The 17,909-nt window shown below is 40.4% G+C and overlaps 1 protein-coding gene across 2 annotated transcripts in view; it reads left to right on the forward strand.

Annotated features, from left to right (window-relative positions):
• Window positions 1-16,015, forward strand: part of BTBD7 (BTB domain containing 7) — a 60,813-nt gene extending 44,798 nt beyond the window's left edge. For both annotated transcript variants that reach the window (XM_040256597.1, XM_040256596.1), the window contains 5 exons: window positions 2,105-2,248; window positions 4,038-4,227; window positions 7,004-7,182; window positions 8,824-9,267; window positions 10,712-16,015. In XM_040256597.1, coding sequence (XP_040112531.1) covers window positions 2,105-2,248; window positions 4,038-4,227; window positions 7,004-7,182; window positions 8,824-9,267; window positions 10,712-11,524 — 1,770 coding nt within the window. In that variant the 3' untranslated portion in view covers window positions 11,525-16,015. The remainder of the gene's footprint in view (window positions 1-2,104; window positions 2,249-4,037; window positions 4,228-7,003; window positions 7,183-8,823; window positions 9,268-10,711) is intronic.
• Window positions 16,016-17,909: the final 1,894 nt, after the last annotated feature.

The following is a 17,909-nucleotide window of genomic DNA, read 5'->3' on the forward strand; positions in this document are numbered from 1 at the left end:
CACCAATGCAATGAAGATGAACTTGGGCAAACTTCAGGAGATGGTGAGGAACAGGGAAGCCTGGCGTGCTGCAGTCCATGGGGGTCACAAAAATGTCAGACATGATTGGGTAACCGAAGAACAACTCTTCCATAATACAAAAGATATTTTAAAACTCTTAAGAGTCAGTCTGTGATGCTAGCATAATAGAGAAGACAAAACAGCCCAGAAGAAGATCCTAATTAATATAAGAATTAAACATACAATAAGCAGGCTATCACAAACCTTGCTACAGTGACCCATCAGTCGGGGAGGGAAGAAATGTGCTTTAAGTTAAATCCTCATTTCACTTGCACACAAAATTAATCCCTGTTAGATCGAAGAATTAAATATTAAGTCGAAATATGGAAAAACTAGAAGGAAACAAATGTTTATGGAACCTCTGATTAAAAGAATGTTCAGTCTTGCTAGTAAGCACACATACAGTAAAGAAAGCAAAATAAGACAATAAGTTATCACTTTTTTACCTATTAGGTCACTAATTTTTGAAATAATATTACTGTCTGATAGGGAAGTATAGCTGGTACATTAGTAGCATCATCATTAAGTATATTTGGAAATAACCTAAATGTCTAATAACAGGGGAAGTAAGTTATAGCACAACCACTTAGAGTATTTTGCTGTCCTAAAAAAAAAAAATATGTACTTTTATATATTCTAAAATTTAGTTAGGTAAAAATTTATCTAAAAAAGATTGGAAGGAAATATATCAACAGTACTACACTTATAACAGATTAGAGTTATAGGATTTTTTTGCCTATTTTCAAAATATGTCTAATGCTATATTTTATTAGTTAAACATTTTAATGTAGCAATGAGATGTTTATTATATTTAACAAGAATAATATTAGAAACAATATTTGGTTTCATTTAAAATCTGGGACTAAAACCAGGTTCAATTTGGTTTAGAAAAATACTTTAGAACTTTTGTTTAATAGATTTAGAAAATATATAGCTCTGTTGTTAATATCCCATGCTTAACACATAATAAGTAAATTGAAAGTTGCTCAGTCATGTCCGACTCTTTGCGACCCCATGGACTGTATAGTCCATGAAATTCTCCAGGCAAGAATACTGGAGTGGGTAGCCTTTCCCTTCTCCAGGGGCTCTTCCCAACTCAGGAATTGAAGCCAGGTCTCCCACATTGCAGGCAGATTCTTTACCAGCTGAGCCAGAAGGGAAGCCCAAGAATACTGGAGTGGGTAACTTATCCCTTATCCAGCGGATCTTCCCGACCCAGGAATTGAACTGGGGTCTCCTGCATTGCTGGCAGATTCTTTACCAACTGAGTTATCAGGGAATCCCAACACATAATAAGTCCCCAGTAAAAGTTACTAATATTGATCGTTGGCCATAGTGCTCGTATAGTGTATGTTAAGTACTGTGCCAAGTGCCTTTTATCTTCCTTACCTTCATTTCTTCCTCACAGCTACCTCATGGGCTAAAGTACTTGATTTATATTCTCCTAGCATAGATGTGGAAACAAGAAGACCACCACATTTAGTTAGTCCTGCAGTGTCCCATTTCCAGGGCTAATTCAGGGTCCTTAAGGTGAGGCCCAGGTAAGAGGAGATGTCCATGGCCACATGGCTGTCAAATGGAGAGTTAAGGTTTGAGCCAAGTCCTTCCCTTAGGGCCCCTCTACCCCTATCCCTGTGCAGACTGGCTATCTTCGTACTATAGATACAGGCCCAAGAATGTGCTTGTTTTGTCTTGTGGAGTATAGATTGGGGGAGGAATCAATTCCTAGATGAGTAAGGAAAAAAATCAGTTCTATTTTAGAGTTCTGAAAGTTAGTCTGACTCGTATTTTTAATTAATATAACTCTTGTTTTTAAAATATTCCTCTATTTAAAGAAAAATGGAAAGTTGTACCTTTTTATGGCTTTCTGAATCCTTTAAATACTTTTAAACATTCAAAGTATGTTTAAGTTTCATGTGCATTCCTAAGTTCATGTTTAATAGTAAAGTTTGAACATGTTGACTTATAGGTATAATTATTTTTATCTTAGTAATATTGTGCTACACAAATGTCTGTTTCTCTAAAAAATAATTTATTTTTCAAGATGAAAAGAGGCTTGATTAGTACTCCTCCATCAGATATGCTTCCTACAACAGAAGGTGGAAAGTCAAATGCCTGGTTACGGCAAAAAAATGCTGGAATCTATGTTCGTCCTCGGCTGTTCTCTCCCTACGTAGAAGAAGCGAAGGTAATAAACCACTTTAAGATATTAAACTACTTTATTACGAACTATAAACACAAAGATAGCTATTGTAGTATCACTTAAATGTTTGGAAATAGCCTAATAAGGAAAGTGAATTAAGTAAATTTTGCTTTGACTTCTCACCAGAGTAGTTTAATTATGTTTAATGTTTAATTATCAAGCATGTTTTTATATTTATAACTTAAATCATATTAAGTTGTACTTTACATTTTTCTCATCTTAGTTTTTCTTGCAAACTGTTAGCTTGGAAAAAACTTCATTTTACTGAAATGGTCATCAGTATGTTGTTATCTTCAGGGTGGGAGAAATGTTTGAAAGAAGACTGCAAACATATTTTCTCCCTTTTGTAAACTAAAGAAATGCCATGACTTCCTATAACATATTTCTGTAGTAGCTGACTGTTGGAACTTGTATTTAGCGTTCAAAAAAGTGTACAAACTAAAAGAAAATTTCAGGCCTATTAAATAAAAAGTTGGCATTATATTGTATTGCCATTTATATTATAACATAACTCTCCAAGTAAATATGATAAATACTGCAGATTGAAATACTGCAGTTTTATTAGACATGTTCAGCTGAGGCGCTTTGGGGTGACCTTTTGAGGAACTGACAGTCTTTGAAAGTCAGAAATCACTTTTAAGCTTAATGAAATGAATTAACAGGCAAAATAATGTGTTTGGATAAAGAAACATAGTTACCTTAAAATTTTTCTCCCTTTTATTTGTTAAAGGATCCCAAGTTTAAAATACATACATGAAAGGATTTGTGAGAGATTTATTGATGAGGTTGATAATCTACCCCTTATTGAGTAATTGACACTTTGAAAGTGAAAGTTGTTCAGTCGTGTCCGACTCTTTGCGACCTCATGAACGGTAGCCTGCCTGACTTCTCTGTCCATGAAATTCTCCAGGCAAGAATACTGGAGTGGGTGACGAGGATCTTCCTGACCCAGGAATCAACCGGGGTCTCCTGCATTGCAGGCAGATTCTTTAGCACCTGGGAAGCAGTTGACACTTTAAATAGTTGTAAAACGATGAGGTGAGCAGGGGAGGCAGAATGGTTGGGTCAGGTCTTTCTGAAGAAAGTCCAGTGCCTAAAGTCACTCAAGCAGCTGAGGCCTCTGTGGAAGGTTGAGTCTAGTGCTAAAAGGTCCATAATAAACTAGACCTACCCTCCTTTCTGTTGTCTCAAAGTAGAGCGGCTGCAAGCTGATCAGACAGCCCTCCTATACCCGTGCATATGCGGATACATGCCCACAGTAAATGTGGAGAATGGTTTTACATTATGCCATTTTGACCATTCTGCAGTTTGCTGAAGTGGATTCATCTGAAGCTTATTTAACAATTTTTATGTATAGGTCTGTTGAATTTAATATCAGCCTTTAATATTTTATATTTTGAGCATTTCTTATTGGCTAGGATATTTAGTCCATACATACATTGTTTTCTTTATAGTGACTTTATGTATAATTTTACTTCTGATTAATTTTATATCCCTTCTCAAATTTCAAATACTTCTGTTAAAAGCAGACTTTTCAGAAAATGATTATTTCTTTTCAAAGATGCTCCAGAAAGCTCCTTTAAACATTGAAGAGGTAGGAAAAAAATTAAAGAGGTTAGAGTACTGTCTCCTTTTACCACTAATTTTAGGCTTTATACACTGGAAGCAGTAAATTAATTCCCTTTTTATGTGATGATGGCAGTAATCTTTCTATAAATGTGATTTAACAAAGGTGTAGGGTTGACTAATTCTGTTAATACTGAATTGTTTTCAGTCAGTGCTAGACGAGATGATGGTGGAACAAACAGACCTTGTGCGTTTGCGAATGGTTAGAATGTCCAACGTGCCAGACACACTGTACATGGTCAGCAATGCCGTGCCTCAGTGCTGCCACATGGTCAGCCACCAGCAGATCAGCAGCAGCCAGTCAAGCCCTCCTTCGGTGGTAGCAAACGAAATCCCAGGTAAGGCGGTTAGCCCTGTGAATAGTTTGATCATATTTTGTAACCCCTCTATGCATGCTGATTCTTTCCACCTTCCAGTACCCTTTATGCATTGTTCTCCTTAAAGAATAAATTCTTATAAGCTAAGTTTTTTGTTTTGTATTTTATCTTACAGTAACAAATGTATGCAGTTTTTCAGTTTAGCTCAGGGTTTCTCAGCCTTGGCCCTCTTGCCCATCCCATCGGGGTTGGATAGTTGTCTGCTGTGGAGGCTGTCCTTGAATTGTGCTCAGCAGCACCCCTGGCCTGTACTCACTGCATGCTGGTTGCACGTGTGTTTACATGTGCGTGCACCCACACACACCTTGTGACAGCCTCATGAAAGCATTTTTATGTTTCTGCACATGGCCATGTGTGCCTGTGGGGCAGTATTACCACCTGTTGAGAACCGCTGGCTTAGAGGAATTCAGATTTTTTATCGCCATAGGGTGTTTCTCACATTATAAGACTCTTTGGGGAGAGTACTATCAACTTAGATCTTCGAGTCTATATATATCCTCTCAAAATGTGATTGCCATTGGTTTCTGGGAGATCCAGTTTCCCAAGATCTGCTTTGTGAATGTTAGATGCATTGTAATTCAGGCTTCCACCTTATTGTCTATTGATCGAGGTATAATTGTCATGTCCAAAAACATCTGAGCATCAGTCAGTGCTGACGTTAACCAAAAGGCTGTCATGTCAGTTTCTAAAACAAGAAAATCCACAGAGATCTAGGGGGTCAGAAATGTATAGCTCTTGCCAGTTACCGTTGCAAGAGTCCAAAAAATCAGCAAACTATAGCATTACTGGAAATGATGCTATGCATTTTTTGCTGAGACGTCTCCGTTTCAATTAAGGATAAATAAAAGACATATTGATGGAACTTTTAATTGAACACATTTGTTTTATTCCAGAACTAATCTCTGATCGGTTGTTGCCTTATCAGATTTGACCACTGTGTATTTATTTAATAAAGTGTACATTGGATAAACAGTATGAAGAGAAGTATTTTTGTAGTTGGTTTGTGCAGCTTTTGGTAATTATCATGGACTTTATCAACTTCAGTTAATACGATTGAGTAGCAGTATAATTTAACCTTAGAATTCACTCTCAAAAGCCCAAAGAGATCTACAATTAAGTATGCTCAGAAAAATAGGACTTGTCTTTCTGTTCTTTAATGAGACATGGCCCTATGCTTGTACCATCAAAATTCTCCCTTCCTCGCTTACCATGCTAATGTAAGGTATCTAGCTTTTGGAGAAGACTGCTGGGCACATGTTCTGGCTCTGCCACTTTGTGTGACTTTGGATAAGACATGTACTTCCCTGAGCATTAATTTCCTCATCTGTGAAATGAGGATATCTCCTTTCTAGGGTTCTTGTGAAGATTTAAGGAAGCTCTGTGAGTAATATAGAGTTTGCATGGCACAAAGCAAGCACTCAATAAACAGTAGCTCCCTTTTCCCAGAATTAATAATCAGTGACCACTCAAGTCAGTTTGTCTCATAGATACTTACAGACGGTCCCCTCTTCCCGAGCCCTCTGCTGGATCCTTAGTCCAGGTTCCTAACCTGTGAACCTGTCTCTAACCTTACTCCCACTCTGGCCTTTATACCAGAGCGTGGCAGACATCTTCTGTGAAGGGCTAGGTAGTCAATGTTTTGGGCTTTGTGGGATATGCAGTCTCTATTGCACTATGCTCAGCTCTGCAGTCATAGGCCAAAGGCAGCCGTACGCAATACCTAAACAGATGAGTGTGGCTGTGAGCCAATAAAACTTTATTTACAAAAACAGGTGGCAGAGTGGTTTTAGCCTACAGGCGATAGTTTGCTAACCCCTGCTTTCCACTTCTCTCAGAATGCACTTACACATCACAACTCAGATCCTCTCATTCCCCCACACAAGCAACTGCCTGTTGTTCCCCAGATACAAATTAAATTCCTTATCATGACATACAGGGTCATTTATGGTCTGCCCCCACCCTCCTTTCTAGCCTTCTCTCCTGTTACCTTCCTGCTTGTACCGTCTACTGGCTGTGCCATCCGATTGTGCCTTGCTGTCTCTCACTTGCAGGTTTTACACATGCCTGGTCCTTCTGCAGAAAAGGACCAGAAAACCTTGGCTCCACTTTATTTGCCAGCCTGGTTTTCTCTCATTCTTCAAGACTCCATTCAGAGCTCACCTTGTCCGGGAAGCCGTTGCTGCCTGCTTCCAGTCTGGATTGGGGGCCCCTTCCTCCAATTCCTTCAGTGTCCTTTGCACATCTTTCTCTACTATCACTGATGGCCCTCTGCTGTGCTGGTTTACTTTGTTTACTTCATTAAAACCAGAGCTCTGTAAGGACAGGGATCACGTCTTTTGTTCTGTGCACCCTAATACCTGAGTCAAAGCCCTGGTGCATAGTCAGGACTCAAAAATGATGTGAATAAAAGAGTGAATATATTTAAAAGACTTTTGAAATATCCTGAGATTCAGCAGAGAATACATGCAAGTAAAATTTTATTTAGGCTGTGAACTCATAATGCAGTTCAGGGGCTCTTTGGTATGACTAAGAGCCTTTGGGGCACTGTGAAATTTTAAAACCCCAAAAAATAATTAGATGCATATAAATTACTATCTTTCCTGGGGATTAAAATACTATCAAAAATTTGAGATGATTCTGATGCAAAACATGTGCTTTTTTTTTTTCCTTGTGCTCAGCCAGGTGGTCTTTTGTGTAGCTCAGGCATCGTGCCTACAGACTGTTTCTCTTCTTCCAGTTCCTCGTCTCCTCATTATGAAGGACATGGTCAGACGTCTGCAGGAGCTACGGCACACTGAGCAGGTGCAGAGGGCCTACGCGCTCAACTGTGGGGAAGGCGCCACGGTCAGCTATGAAATTCAGATTCGCGTGTTGAGAGAGTTCGGGCTTGCTGATGCTGCAGCAGAACTCTTGCAGGTGGGAAGCAGCCCCCCACTACCTAGAACAGGGAATCTCGTGTTAGATTGTCAGCTGTTATTAATAATGAAAATGTTGTGGTATTCTTTTGGATTTTGCGATGTTTGTGTTATTTGTCATATTTTGAAATTTGCAATTTGTGATTTCTAAGTCTAGACAGTCAGCTTTGTACCTTAAAAAAAAAAAAAAAATAAGGAGCCTTGACTGTAACTCAGACAGTATTCTCAGACATCCCAAGAAGCCCTCATAGTGTGTCCTTTTCTTTTGTACGTGCTTTTTCAGCTGTCCCTGGTGTCTTGGGTGACCTGAAAGCCCCCAGTGAGAGGCAGTGTGGCAGAGTGGATGGGGCACAGGCTCTGGAGTGAGAACTGGTTTTATATCCTGCAGTGCTGCTTACCAGTTAGTTAACTTAAAGCAAGTTATATAACCTCTCTGAGCATCAGTTTCTTTACCTGTAAAATGAATTGTGAAGATAAGAGTGGCTGTATGTAAAGCAGCTGTGTCACTTGCATATAATAAGCACGTAAATGGTGGCCCCTAAAAGCTCCTGGTGTATGCACCCAGCAGAGGTGGAAGAGAAAGCGGAACATTCTGACCCTCTGCTGCTTTTCTCTCCCTGGTTTGGCCACTAGATTTCAGGCTGTGGCCTACTACATCCTTAACAGACCTTCCAGATGCCCTCCTTCCCTCCTCTCTCCTCCCTTTTACAATTTTGCACAATAGTTCAAACCATATAAGCATGAGAATGAAGGAATGAGTAGAGTGCCTTTTTTTTTTTTTAATAGCAGGAAGAAACCCATTTCTAGTAATTATTTAGTACAAAAAAAACAGTGGTATTTTTGTATAAAATGTGTAACCTTCACAGCAACTAAAGCAGAGACTAAAATAAAATTTAATTTCATTTGGTCAAGTGATTGCCTTGTTTTCATGCCACTGACTGCAAACCATTTTAGCCTGAGTTTTCAAAGGGGAACATGGTATGGTAGCCCTAGGCAAGGAGTAGACCATTTGTTGGTTCTTGATTTTCAATTTTTACTGTAGTTTCCATCCCTAAAATGGTCTTGTCTTCTGTTCATTTCTGTTCTCTGTGCCATTCTAAATTGTATCTTAATTTGGTCTCTTAAATGTGTAAGTTGTATAATTTAAGTATCCCCATATGTTTATCAAAATATTAATCAAACTTATTCCTATATAATAGTATTTTGTAGTTTTTATTTCAGACTGAATGCGTACAGATGTTTTATCAGAAAGTTCTAGGAGGATCTTCACTTGTATGCCCTTTCTTCCTTTGGTTTTTAATGGTAATTTTATTTTCATAGGAAAGACCTATTTGAATTAGGTTTTATTTCCTGTTTTTTATCATCACATAATCTTGCAAGAGATTACTGACCTGCTATCTGGGGCATTCAGTTAAGCAGCTCTCCTTGATAGCTGTACTTTAAGCTATGGAGGCTGCACTCTACTGTTTTACACTGTTTTTAAGGTAATTTTTCCTTGAGCTTCAAGCCTAGAAAAATACATCGTGCCTTTTACTGAATGTGGTTTTCTTAGATACTCACTTAACTCTCTCAGCCTGTAAATTTCTGTCCAGGAAATCTGCTAACAAATATCTTAACTTTTTCCCCCTCCATTCTTTCTTAGAATCCTCACAAATTCTTTCCTGATGAACGTTTTGGAGATGAAAGTCCACTCTTGACAATGAGACAGTCTGGGAGATGTCGAGTTAACAGCACCCCCACTGCAGAAACCATGTTTACAGATCTGGACTCTTTTGTGGCCTTCCATCCACCCTTACCCCCTCCACCGCCTCCCTACCACCCGCCAGCGACCCCAATCCACAACCAGCTCAAAGCAGGCTGGAAGCAAAGACCTCCCAATCAGCATCCTTCACGTTCGTTTTCTTATCCCTGTAATCACTCACTGTTTCACTCCAGAACAGCCCCTAAAGCTGGCCCCCCTCCAGTCTACTTGCCAGGTGTGAAAGCAGCGGCCCCTGATTGTACCAACACCACAGGGCTGGGGAGACAGACGGTAGCTGCTGCCGCTGCCGCCGCCTCAGCAACAACAGCATCTGAGAAACAAGTGGTAAGTTCGCACTTCAGTGACTTAGCTAAAGTTAAAAGTTTCTGAAATGTTAAAAGCAATTTCCTAGGCCCCAGGAGCCCTACCTGGGACTCAGCAGTGCACAGAGTGTAACTGACAAGCTGAAAGCATAGACTTAAGGAGTGTGGAAATTGGAGAGAAAAAGAGAGTGTAGGTGGATGAGAGAGTCCAGAAAAAAGAGACAAGATGTGTATGGTGGGAAGAAGCGAGAGCCTTCCCTTATGTTCATGTGCAGGTGTCTGGACGGGGTGGAGTTACTGGGCAACACAGATGATGTTGTTCCTGGTTTCATAGTGGTAATGTTACTGGTTTCATAGAGCACTCTTCAAGCACATGTCTAGAGTCTGTTCTTGGCCTCTATTCTGTAGAGTCTGCTATTCTCCCAAAGGCTTGGGTGGGGCCGGAAGGGGAAGCTGCTTGTAGCTGAGCATACCATCAGGGACAGTGTGGCAGGAGACTCCCCATTCATAAAATGGGCAGAAAATCAACCCTCATGAGTTACAGCTGTCTCTAGCAAGCTTTTTGATCAGAGCACTCATTTAATTGGAAATCACAGTTGCCAGTGCTAGTCGCTAGTAAATTAAGCAAGACTTCCTAGCTTGATCTTGCATTGCATTGAAGGTTGAATTTCTGTTGTATATAATACATTTGAAAAACAATATTGATTTTTAAGTCTTCCTGCTTAGTCACACATTATCAGTAGCATTCAACATAAGAGATAAACAAAAGATACATGTATTAGTTCAGGGAGTCTTCATTGAAAGATGACTGGACTAATGTACAGCTTGAGTCAAATTATGGTCCTTCCTCACCTTTTACCCTTCTGCCTGTTCTCCTTGCTATCCACTCCAACCCCTCAAAGAAGAAGAAATAACAAAGGTTAATAGTGTTGGATAAACCCAATTTCCATCTTATCGGCCTGGCCCTCAGTGCCACAGTTACGAAAGTTCTACTACTTTATAATTAAATAAAACTCCCTTTGAAGGTAATTTATCTGTATGTTCCTTGCAGTCCTGATTATAATAATAAAAAATTGGAAACTGCCTTAAGTTCTCACAGTGGAAGAATAGCTAAGCAGTCATGCCTCATCAGTACAGTGGAATAGTATCCAGTAATTTAAATAGAAATCTCAAAATTTAGTGACAGTATTATATATGCACTAAATTTTATGAAAATTAATATATGTGCAAAATAAAAAAGGTGAGAGAACTGCTTCAAAATGTTAATAACAGGGGTTATCTCAGTAGGGAAGGTTTGGGGTTTTGTGGGGGGGGGGTTGCCTTATTGTTTTCTATATTTTTATTATCCTTAAAATTAAGCATATTTTTTTATAATGAGGAAACAAAATCAGTGAACATCATTTGAAAAAGAGGGAGTCACAGGCCTTTTTCTTTTTAACCTTCCCTGTGTTTTATTTCTGTTGCAGTGCACACAACCTGTGCTAAACGATCTAATGCCAGATATTGCCATGGGTGTATCCACGCTGTCACTCAAGGACAGGAGGCTTCCAGAACTTGCTGTGGACACAGAATTAAGCCAGGCAGTTTCTGAAGTAGGACCAGGGCCTCCCCAACATCTATCGTGTATTCCACAGAGGCATACACACACATCTCGAAAGAAACACACACTAGAGCAAAAACCAGATGCTCGAGAAAATCAGCAGGAATATCCGGATTTCTGTGGCTTCTCAAGTGCTGCTTGCAGACCATCCACTCCTGCCCCGGGCAGACGTACCCCCTCCCCTTCACAAGGTGGATGTTTTGGTCCCGATTTGTATAGCCACAATAAGGCATCACCAAGTGGCTTAAAGTCAGCCTACCTACCAGGCCAGTCCTCGCCTAAAAAGCAGGAGGAAACTAGGAAAGAATATCCACTTCCCCCCGATGGGCACCCGCACAGACAGAAGAGTGAGCCGATACACCTCGACGTTGTTGAGCAGCCCCCCCAGCGGCCAGATTTTCCCTTGGCAGCCCCAGAAAATGCTGGCAGTGGTTCAGTCCATGTCAGGGGGCGAGCAGCAGGGGAAACTGACTTGACTTTTGGGCTGACTCCTAACAGACCTTCACATTCTGCATGTAGCTCTGAAGCTCCAGAAGAGAGATCCGGCAGAAGACTGGCAGATGAGTCCCTGGGCCATGGAGCTCAGCGAAATACAGATTTGGAAAGGGAAGATTCAATCAGCAGAGGAAGGAGGTCCCCGAGCAAGCCAGACTTCCTCTACAAAAAGTCTGCCCTTTGAGAGCAACCTCCAAGTCATCCGTGCCTGAGATGTGAAACATCCCATTTTATGATGTAACCCAACAACTTAGAGACCAGTTTATTGATGCCAGCTGATAACTCAGTTTCATGTTATTTTATTCTAGTTTTTGTATATACACGTTTATTAGACATGGCATGCTAAGAGGGTTATTTTGAATGCTGCATCTGCTGTCTGTTTTGTGTTTGAACAGTTGTGTGGGGAAGCATTTTTAAGAACAAACAAGTTGGCACTTTTTTTTTTTTTCCCCCTCTCTTTACAAACAATGGAATTTTTTTGCACTTGTACCTTTGTTTTATCTGTATTGGTTTTATATCAGTATGTTAAACTTTATTGCCACATGTAAAGGACTGTATTTTCATACTTTTTTGCATTTTACCTTTCATCTACCTATTTCCACGTGCATTGGATTGCACACTAAGATGTATTTTCTTATGAAATAGTTCTGTGTTTATTTTTTAATTATAGAAATTCCAAAGAACAGCACATCAAAATGCTCCTCTCTTTTCCGTAGTTGTTTCAGTTCAGAGACCTTCCTGCTCAGTCTTCATAAATCTTACGTCATCCTGTTTAAATAAGTCCTGGGAGCTGGTCTTCATTCCTCCAGCAGGAGTCCAATCAGGAATCCCGAAGTTTTCCTGGTTAAGGAAAGAACAAGAAGGAGAAAAGCCTTCTGCGTCCAGGCAAAAGCTTGTTGTTTTATCCACAGGGCAGACTCTGTTAGAATCACTGCAGGTTCTGGTCATGTGGATTAGAGTTTCACTAGATGAGATTTGAAAGAGATCAGCTTTCTTGGACTCCTAAAGCGGTGAAATTAGTAATTTAAGCTCGCACTACGGGATCGCTGCTTCTGAGCACCGACTCAGCAGCTGAGGGGGAGCGACTGCAGTCTTGCTGCCTTCAGTTGCCCTGCTCTCTTGTGGGGGAAAAAAAACAAAAGGGCTTCAGTCTTACAGATGTCATTTGGTGTTTGTAAGTAGTTGTTTTAAGTGTTTTTCAAAGTGTGTCAGAATTTTGGTGTCCTTTAAAAAGTTATTGTGGAATGCATAATGCTTTGTCACCAAAAAAGAAAAACTTTTTTTTTTCCCAGTGAAACACTACATGTCCTACTTGAACTCCACTGGGGACGCTGGTTTGGGATTTTACTGAACCACTGAGCACATGGGATCTTTTAAGATCCTTTCCCTTAGAAGGGCAATGTGTGAGCTAAGGACTGTTTTTTTTTTTTTCTTACTCTCCAATGTAAATATATTAGCATTTTAAATCACTTCAACATTATTTGAGCATTCACTTTGTATTTTTACACATAATACACACACAGCCGTAGCACTTAGATTAAAAGAGACTTTCTGAGCACTCCCTCACTTGAAGGGTGTTCGGGAGCCTCCTCTCTGTGTGTGTATATATACATATATACAACTCTGAATCACTCACACTCACTCTAAAACTATGCAGGGCTAGGGAGCCTTTACAAGCTACCATATAAATGAATTACATGCACTTTTAAGTAAATAGGTTTCTATTGGATGTCAACAACTCTGATTTTTCCCAAAACTGTAGTTTCTCTTACAGTCTCTTCCTACTTTACCCTGTGGATATACACTCAGGAATAATCTGACATTTTAAAAAGTCCTAACAGTAGATAGTCTCAAAGATGGGAACACGTCAGTTGATCTGTCCACGCCGGCAAACCGCTGCCACTCGCTCTGCTGCCTGGCCAGTTAGCTGCTGCCCATGCGTCCGTCGATGTTGGCCACGCTGCACACCAAGCCCTGGGTCTCCCAGAGTCGGCACCAGGCTGCTACGAGGTTGGCTACATATCATCGCCTCTGAGGCTCCTTTTTTTTTTTTTTTTTTAAAGATGAAAAACTTTAGGACTCTGTTCTCATTTTTAGGAGGTTTCACCTTTTGTAATAAGATGACAGTGTCTTTTGAAACTAATCTCGGTCTGTCTCTCAGAAACAAAAAATATTCATTCCATCACATTCCTTAAGGTGTATTTATGTACATGTGTTGACATGAATTCTTCTGATACAGTTTTAAATTTCTCTTCTGAATTCAGACTGTGCTGTGCTGGTACTGCAATTAAGAGTGAATAGATATAGTTGGTGGGGAAGTCTTTCTGATTTCTGACCTGTTTTTTTGTTTTGTTTTGTTTTTAAAGACATAAGAGCTATTGATGCCCCACATGGCATATTTCTGAAAATTTACTAAGTATTCTTTCATGTCCCCAAAATATAAAAGAAGTGACCCACTGTCTGTAGTTTTATTTAATTTATGAAGTTTGTTTTTAATAATTTGGTAGCATACCTGGCTGAACTGCATATAGAGAGAAACGTGCTGTGGGACTGTGGACTGCTGTGACTTGCAGAAGGTGAACAGATGTGGGTTTTGTGTTAGGGTAGGGTTAATGGATTTTTAACGTGTCTCGTGAAGTGTGGTCAGTAGGGTAGGTTGAATAGCTATGTGCCTCTGGCTTTTGACCCCATCTCTTCAATCTTTTTTAATGCTTCGTAAGCATTAAAATCTTTCAGTGCTGTACTAAGATAAATGTGAAGTCTGAGTAAGATTGCTCTGAGAAATTAATGTGTATAATATGAAACTTAGGCCGTAAGACCTAGTGTTTTACTCAGTGTAGAAACTTCCTGAGAACCAAATCTCAACACACCAGATCTCCTCTTGAGGCCGTGGACAATCAGGCCGTTAGACAATCGCCACTTTTGGTGCCCGCCATGTTGAGGTTGGTGAATGCCAGTTAGATCCTGGAGCGGAAGCAGAGGATCCACGTTTCTTCAAGATGCTGTTGGTCTTGTTCTTATATTTTTGTTTTAATTCTGTGATCTTGATTCATAATTTCAGTTCCAAGTCAGGTATGACTCCTAAGGAGGAAAGATAGCAGCAAGAAAGGCAAAACTTACTCCTGAAAAAATAACCGTTTGAATTGTCCACGTACCATGCATAACCTCTCTCAGTGCCCCGTAGCTTTTTCTAGGCAAATCCCTAGACCTAAGCTCTCCTGACATTTCGGTAACCAGGTAGACTTTAAGGATTTTAAATGACTTCTTTTTATTTGAGTTTTTTTGGTTATTGTTGAACTCTCTGTGTAATTTAACCTAATTCTTGTTTATGCGTCCTTTAAAAAAAAAAAATCTGTTCTTCACTGGGTTTTCTTTGGATTTGTTCTTCAAACTTGAGTAGCAGTGGACAGCGCTTGTCCATTGATGGAGGGAAAACAACCCATGCAACCTCCGCAGGGGCCACAGAGCTGACCCCTCCCTGTGTGTTGGTCTCTAGAAGTCTCAGTAACGACTTGGCAAAATATGTATTTTCATGTTTAAATCTTGCCTTTTAGGGAAAATAAGTTTCGTGACACACTTGTAAGATACTTGTTTGCAATTCTAAAGCATTTATGTTTTTATCTTAGGACTGAACTCAAAGGGAAATGTTTGACTTTTTATTTTTAATTATTTGGTTGACCTTTAACTTACTGTTGAAAGTTACTATTAAAGCAGCAGTGATGGGTGCTACTCCCCGTTCTGCAATGGTTTACTTTGTCTACTAAGGAGTTTACTTTCAAACCTCATTACAGATAACCTTACTAAAAGAATTACCGTCACACACTAAAGGGTATCGTGCTATTTTTCCATTAACACTATTGTATAAACAATGTTCTATGAAATGTTAAGTTGTCTCTTTGTCCTATTGATTGCAATAGCTATTATGTAATTGTATTGGCAAGTCTTTTAATTTTTTTTTTTCCCCTCTAGAAAACCCTCAGACCATGAATCAATCTTCCATATTCTGAATATTATAATGCTGTGGCCATTTCTGTAGAAAGATGACTCGCAAGTGTGTATCTTGAAAATAACCTCTTGTGTTTGCGTGTTTACGTGGGTTCTGTCTTAAGAGCTGAGAGGAGCTCTGGAAGCTTCATGGTGTGCCTGCACGTGACTGTGTGGGTGGGTCCCACGGGCAGGTGGGACAGAACCTTGCTCTTAGGTGGGGCGGCTGAGAGAGAGATTCCTGAACTCCACTTGCTGTTTATGCACCACGTCTGCAGTTGAGAGAGGTGATGTCTTCTACAACACTGCATTTCTTGTGGTTGTGCTGTTACTGGTATAAAGTCAAGTGCCTTCAATGCTAAAGGCTCAGAAATTTTTCTTAAAACTGATTTCATGTCCTATGCAAGTGTTTTCTACAACCTGCATAACCAGTACTTTGTAAAACTTGTTTACGCTTCGACTGTACATAGTGTTTTTTAAATAAATACATAGTATTTTTATTTAGGTACCTCCGAACTTGAACTCGTCTGTGGGAAGCATTGTAAAACGATCGATCCATTTCTCTTTTGAGTACCATTACGGTTGTACAGAGGTTTTCACTGGTTCTATTTTTCTACTGTTACTGACAAGCATGTAACACTGACTTTATCCTACATATAGTTGGCGTTTCAAATAAATGGCTTGGATAGAACCCGCTGAGTTGGATACAGTCTGTTTTAGCAGGTAGCACACAGTCCTCAGTTACAGAAGTGATTTGGTCCCCACCACTAGGGTAGAAAGTGGGAGGTTTTCTAGATGGACTTCTCTGTCTCTTGGCCTTCAGGTATTCAGAGACTTGTTAAGTATTAACGGATTTCTTGGAAATAACCACCTTCTCATTTGATTCAAGTTCAAAATTTTCTGTGATGTCACTGGGGGCATTCCTGAGAGATTTCATTTTACACTTTGAACAAAAGTAACTTGCACAGGGGCTTCCAGAGGGATTTCAGCATTCAAAACACATGAACCCAACACCTGGAATGAGTCAGCACCTGGAAAGGCTGTGGTGAGAGACACAGATATACCCCAAGATTCACAGGCCTCCAAGTGTCAGACACCTGGCTTAGATTCAAACTCCGAGCATTAATTAGTATTTTTCAGTTTGAAAGGGAAATGATGTCATGATCTAGAGCCTAGTTTTCTGGAGAAAAAAAAAACCATGTAAAATAGCTTTCCAATTTGCATTTGTTAAATCACTATTTAAAACTTTTATTCATTTCACTAATAAGTTCCATCCTAGCATTTCACCCTTTGTTCCTCACTATGGTAATTCTCACAATGTTTTATTACCTTCTTAGGTTTAACTGTGGAGTATCAAGATAAAGCCTAAAGTTTCTGGAGGTGATCTTCAAATTCTAAAACAGGAAATCGAATAAGTCAGCTTTCACTTCTGTTCTTGTGATTCCCCTGGAAAAGTGAGTCCAGGCCAGCTTCCCTAGCCACTTTTAGCCTTAACCTCTGTTCAGTGCAGTAAGTGTTGAGTCCACTTTTCCCGGGGGACTGTGGAGCAGCAGACAGCAGACAGGATACCTATTCTCAGAAGCCTTAAAGTAGCTAGAGAGACAGCCAGAGCAGTACATAGTGACTGAGGAGAAAGCTGGCTTACCACAGGCCAGGAATGAAAGGGAGGAGAAACACACCGGATTCAGTGCAAAGCACTTATTTTTTTCCTGTAATGATTTAGGTATTGATTATGATTTATTTAATCCGCTGTGAATCACATACTATTATTAGTGCCTAGGAGAAGAGGGCAAGAGAGGATGAGATGGTTGAATAGCATCACTGACTCAATGGACATGAATTTGAGCAAACTCTAGGAGATAGTGAAGGATAGGGAAGCCTGGTGCGCTGTAGTCCATGGGGTCGCAGAGGCGGACACGATTTGGCAATTGAACAACACAAATGAGAAAACCAAAGCACAGAGATACTGAATGGTTTATCCAAGGTCACACAGTTAGTTGACAGCCTGATTTCAAACCCCAGGCATTCTGGCTCCAGAGCCCAAGTTCTCAACCATGGTGTACTGCACACCAGAAAGCATGATGCCCAGGTAAAAGGGCCACCGTGTGCAGGGGGTGGAGATAGGCACAAGCGTGGCATTTGTGTCTTCAAACATTCACCCAGTGAGCATCTTCTACCTGCCAGGCTCTGCTAGGCCCTGAGGACAGTCCCAGTCCCAGCCGTGAGAATGCTAGAGTCTCAAGGGGAAAAAAGATGCAGGATTATAGAGGTAAGGCTGGGGTTCTGACTGGTGCCAGGACTGGGAAGCCTTCCAGGTGGAATCAAAGTGCAGGTGAAGGAAGAGTCCCGGGGCCAGGAGGAGCCGGTTTCCAGGGCTGAGCACTGGGGAAGCTAGGGTTGGCAGAGAGATGGGTTGGCCCATCTTGCCAGCCCTTCCAGGACAGGCTTAGGATTTTGAAATTGATCCTCAAAGCAACAGGAAGTGCTGCAGAGTTTTCAACAGGGACATAAATGTAAGTGGATTTGTATGCTCCACATCACAGGACTGAGGAGCAGGTGTGGATCAGGAAACGAGGCAGGAGGCT

The sequence above is a fragment of the Oryx dammah genome, unplaced genomic scaffold (assembly GCF_014754425.2).
Source record: "Oryx dammah isolate SB20612 unplaced genomic scaffold, SCBI_Odam_1.1 HiC_scaffold_16, whole genome shotgun sequence".
Taxonomy (NCBI): domain Eukaryota; kingdom Metazoa; phylum Chordata; class Mammalia; order Artiodactyla; family Bovidae; genus Oryx; species Oryx dammah.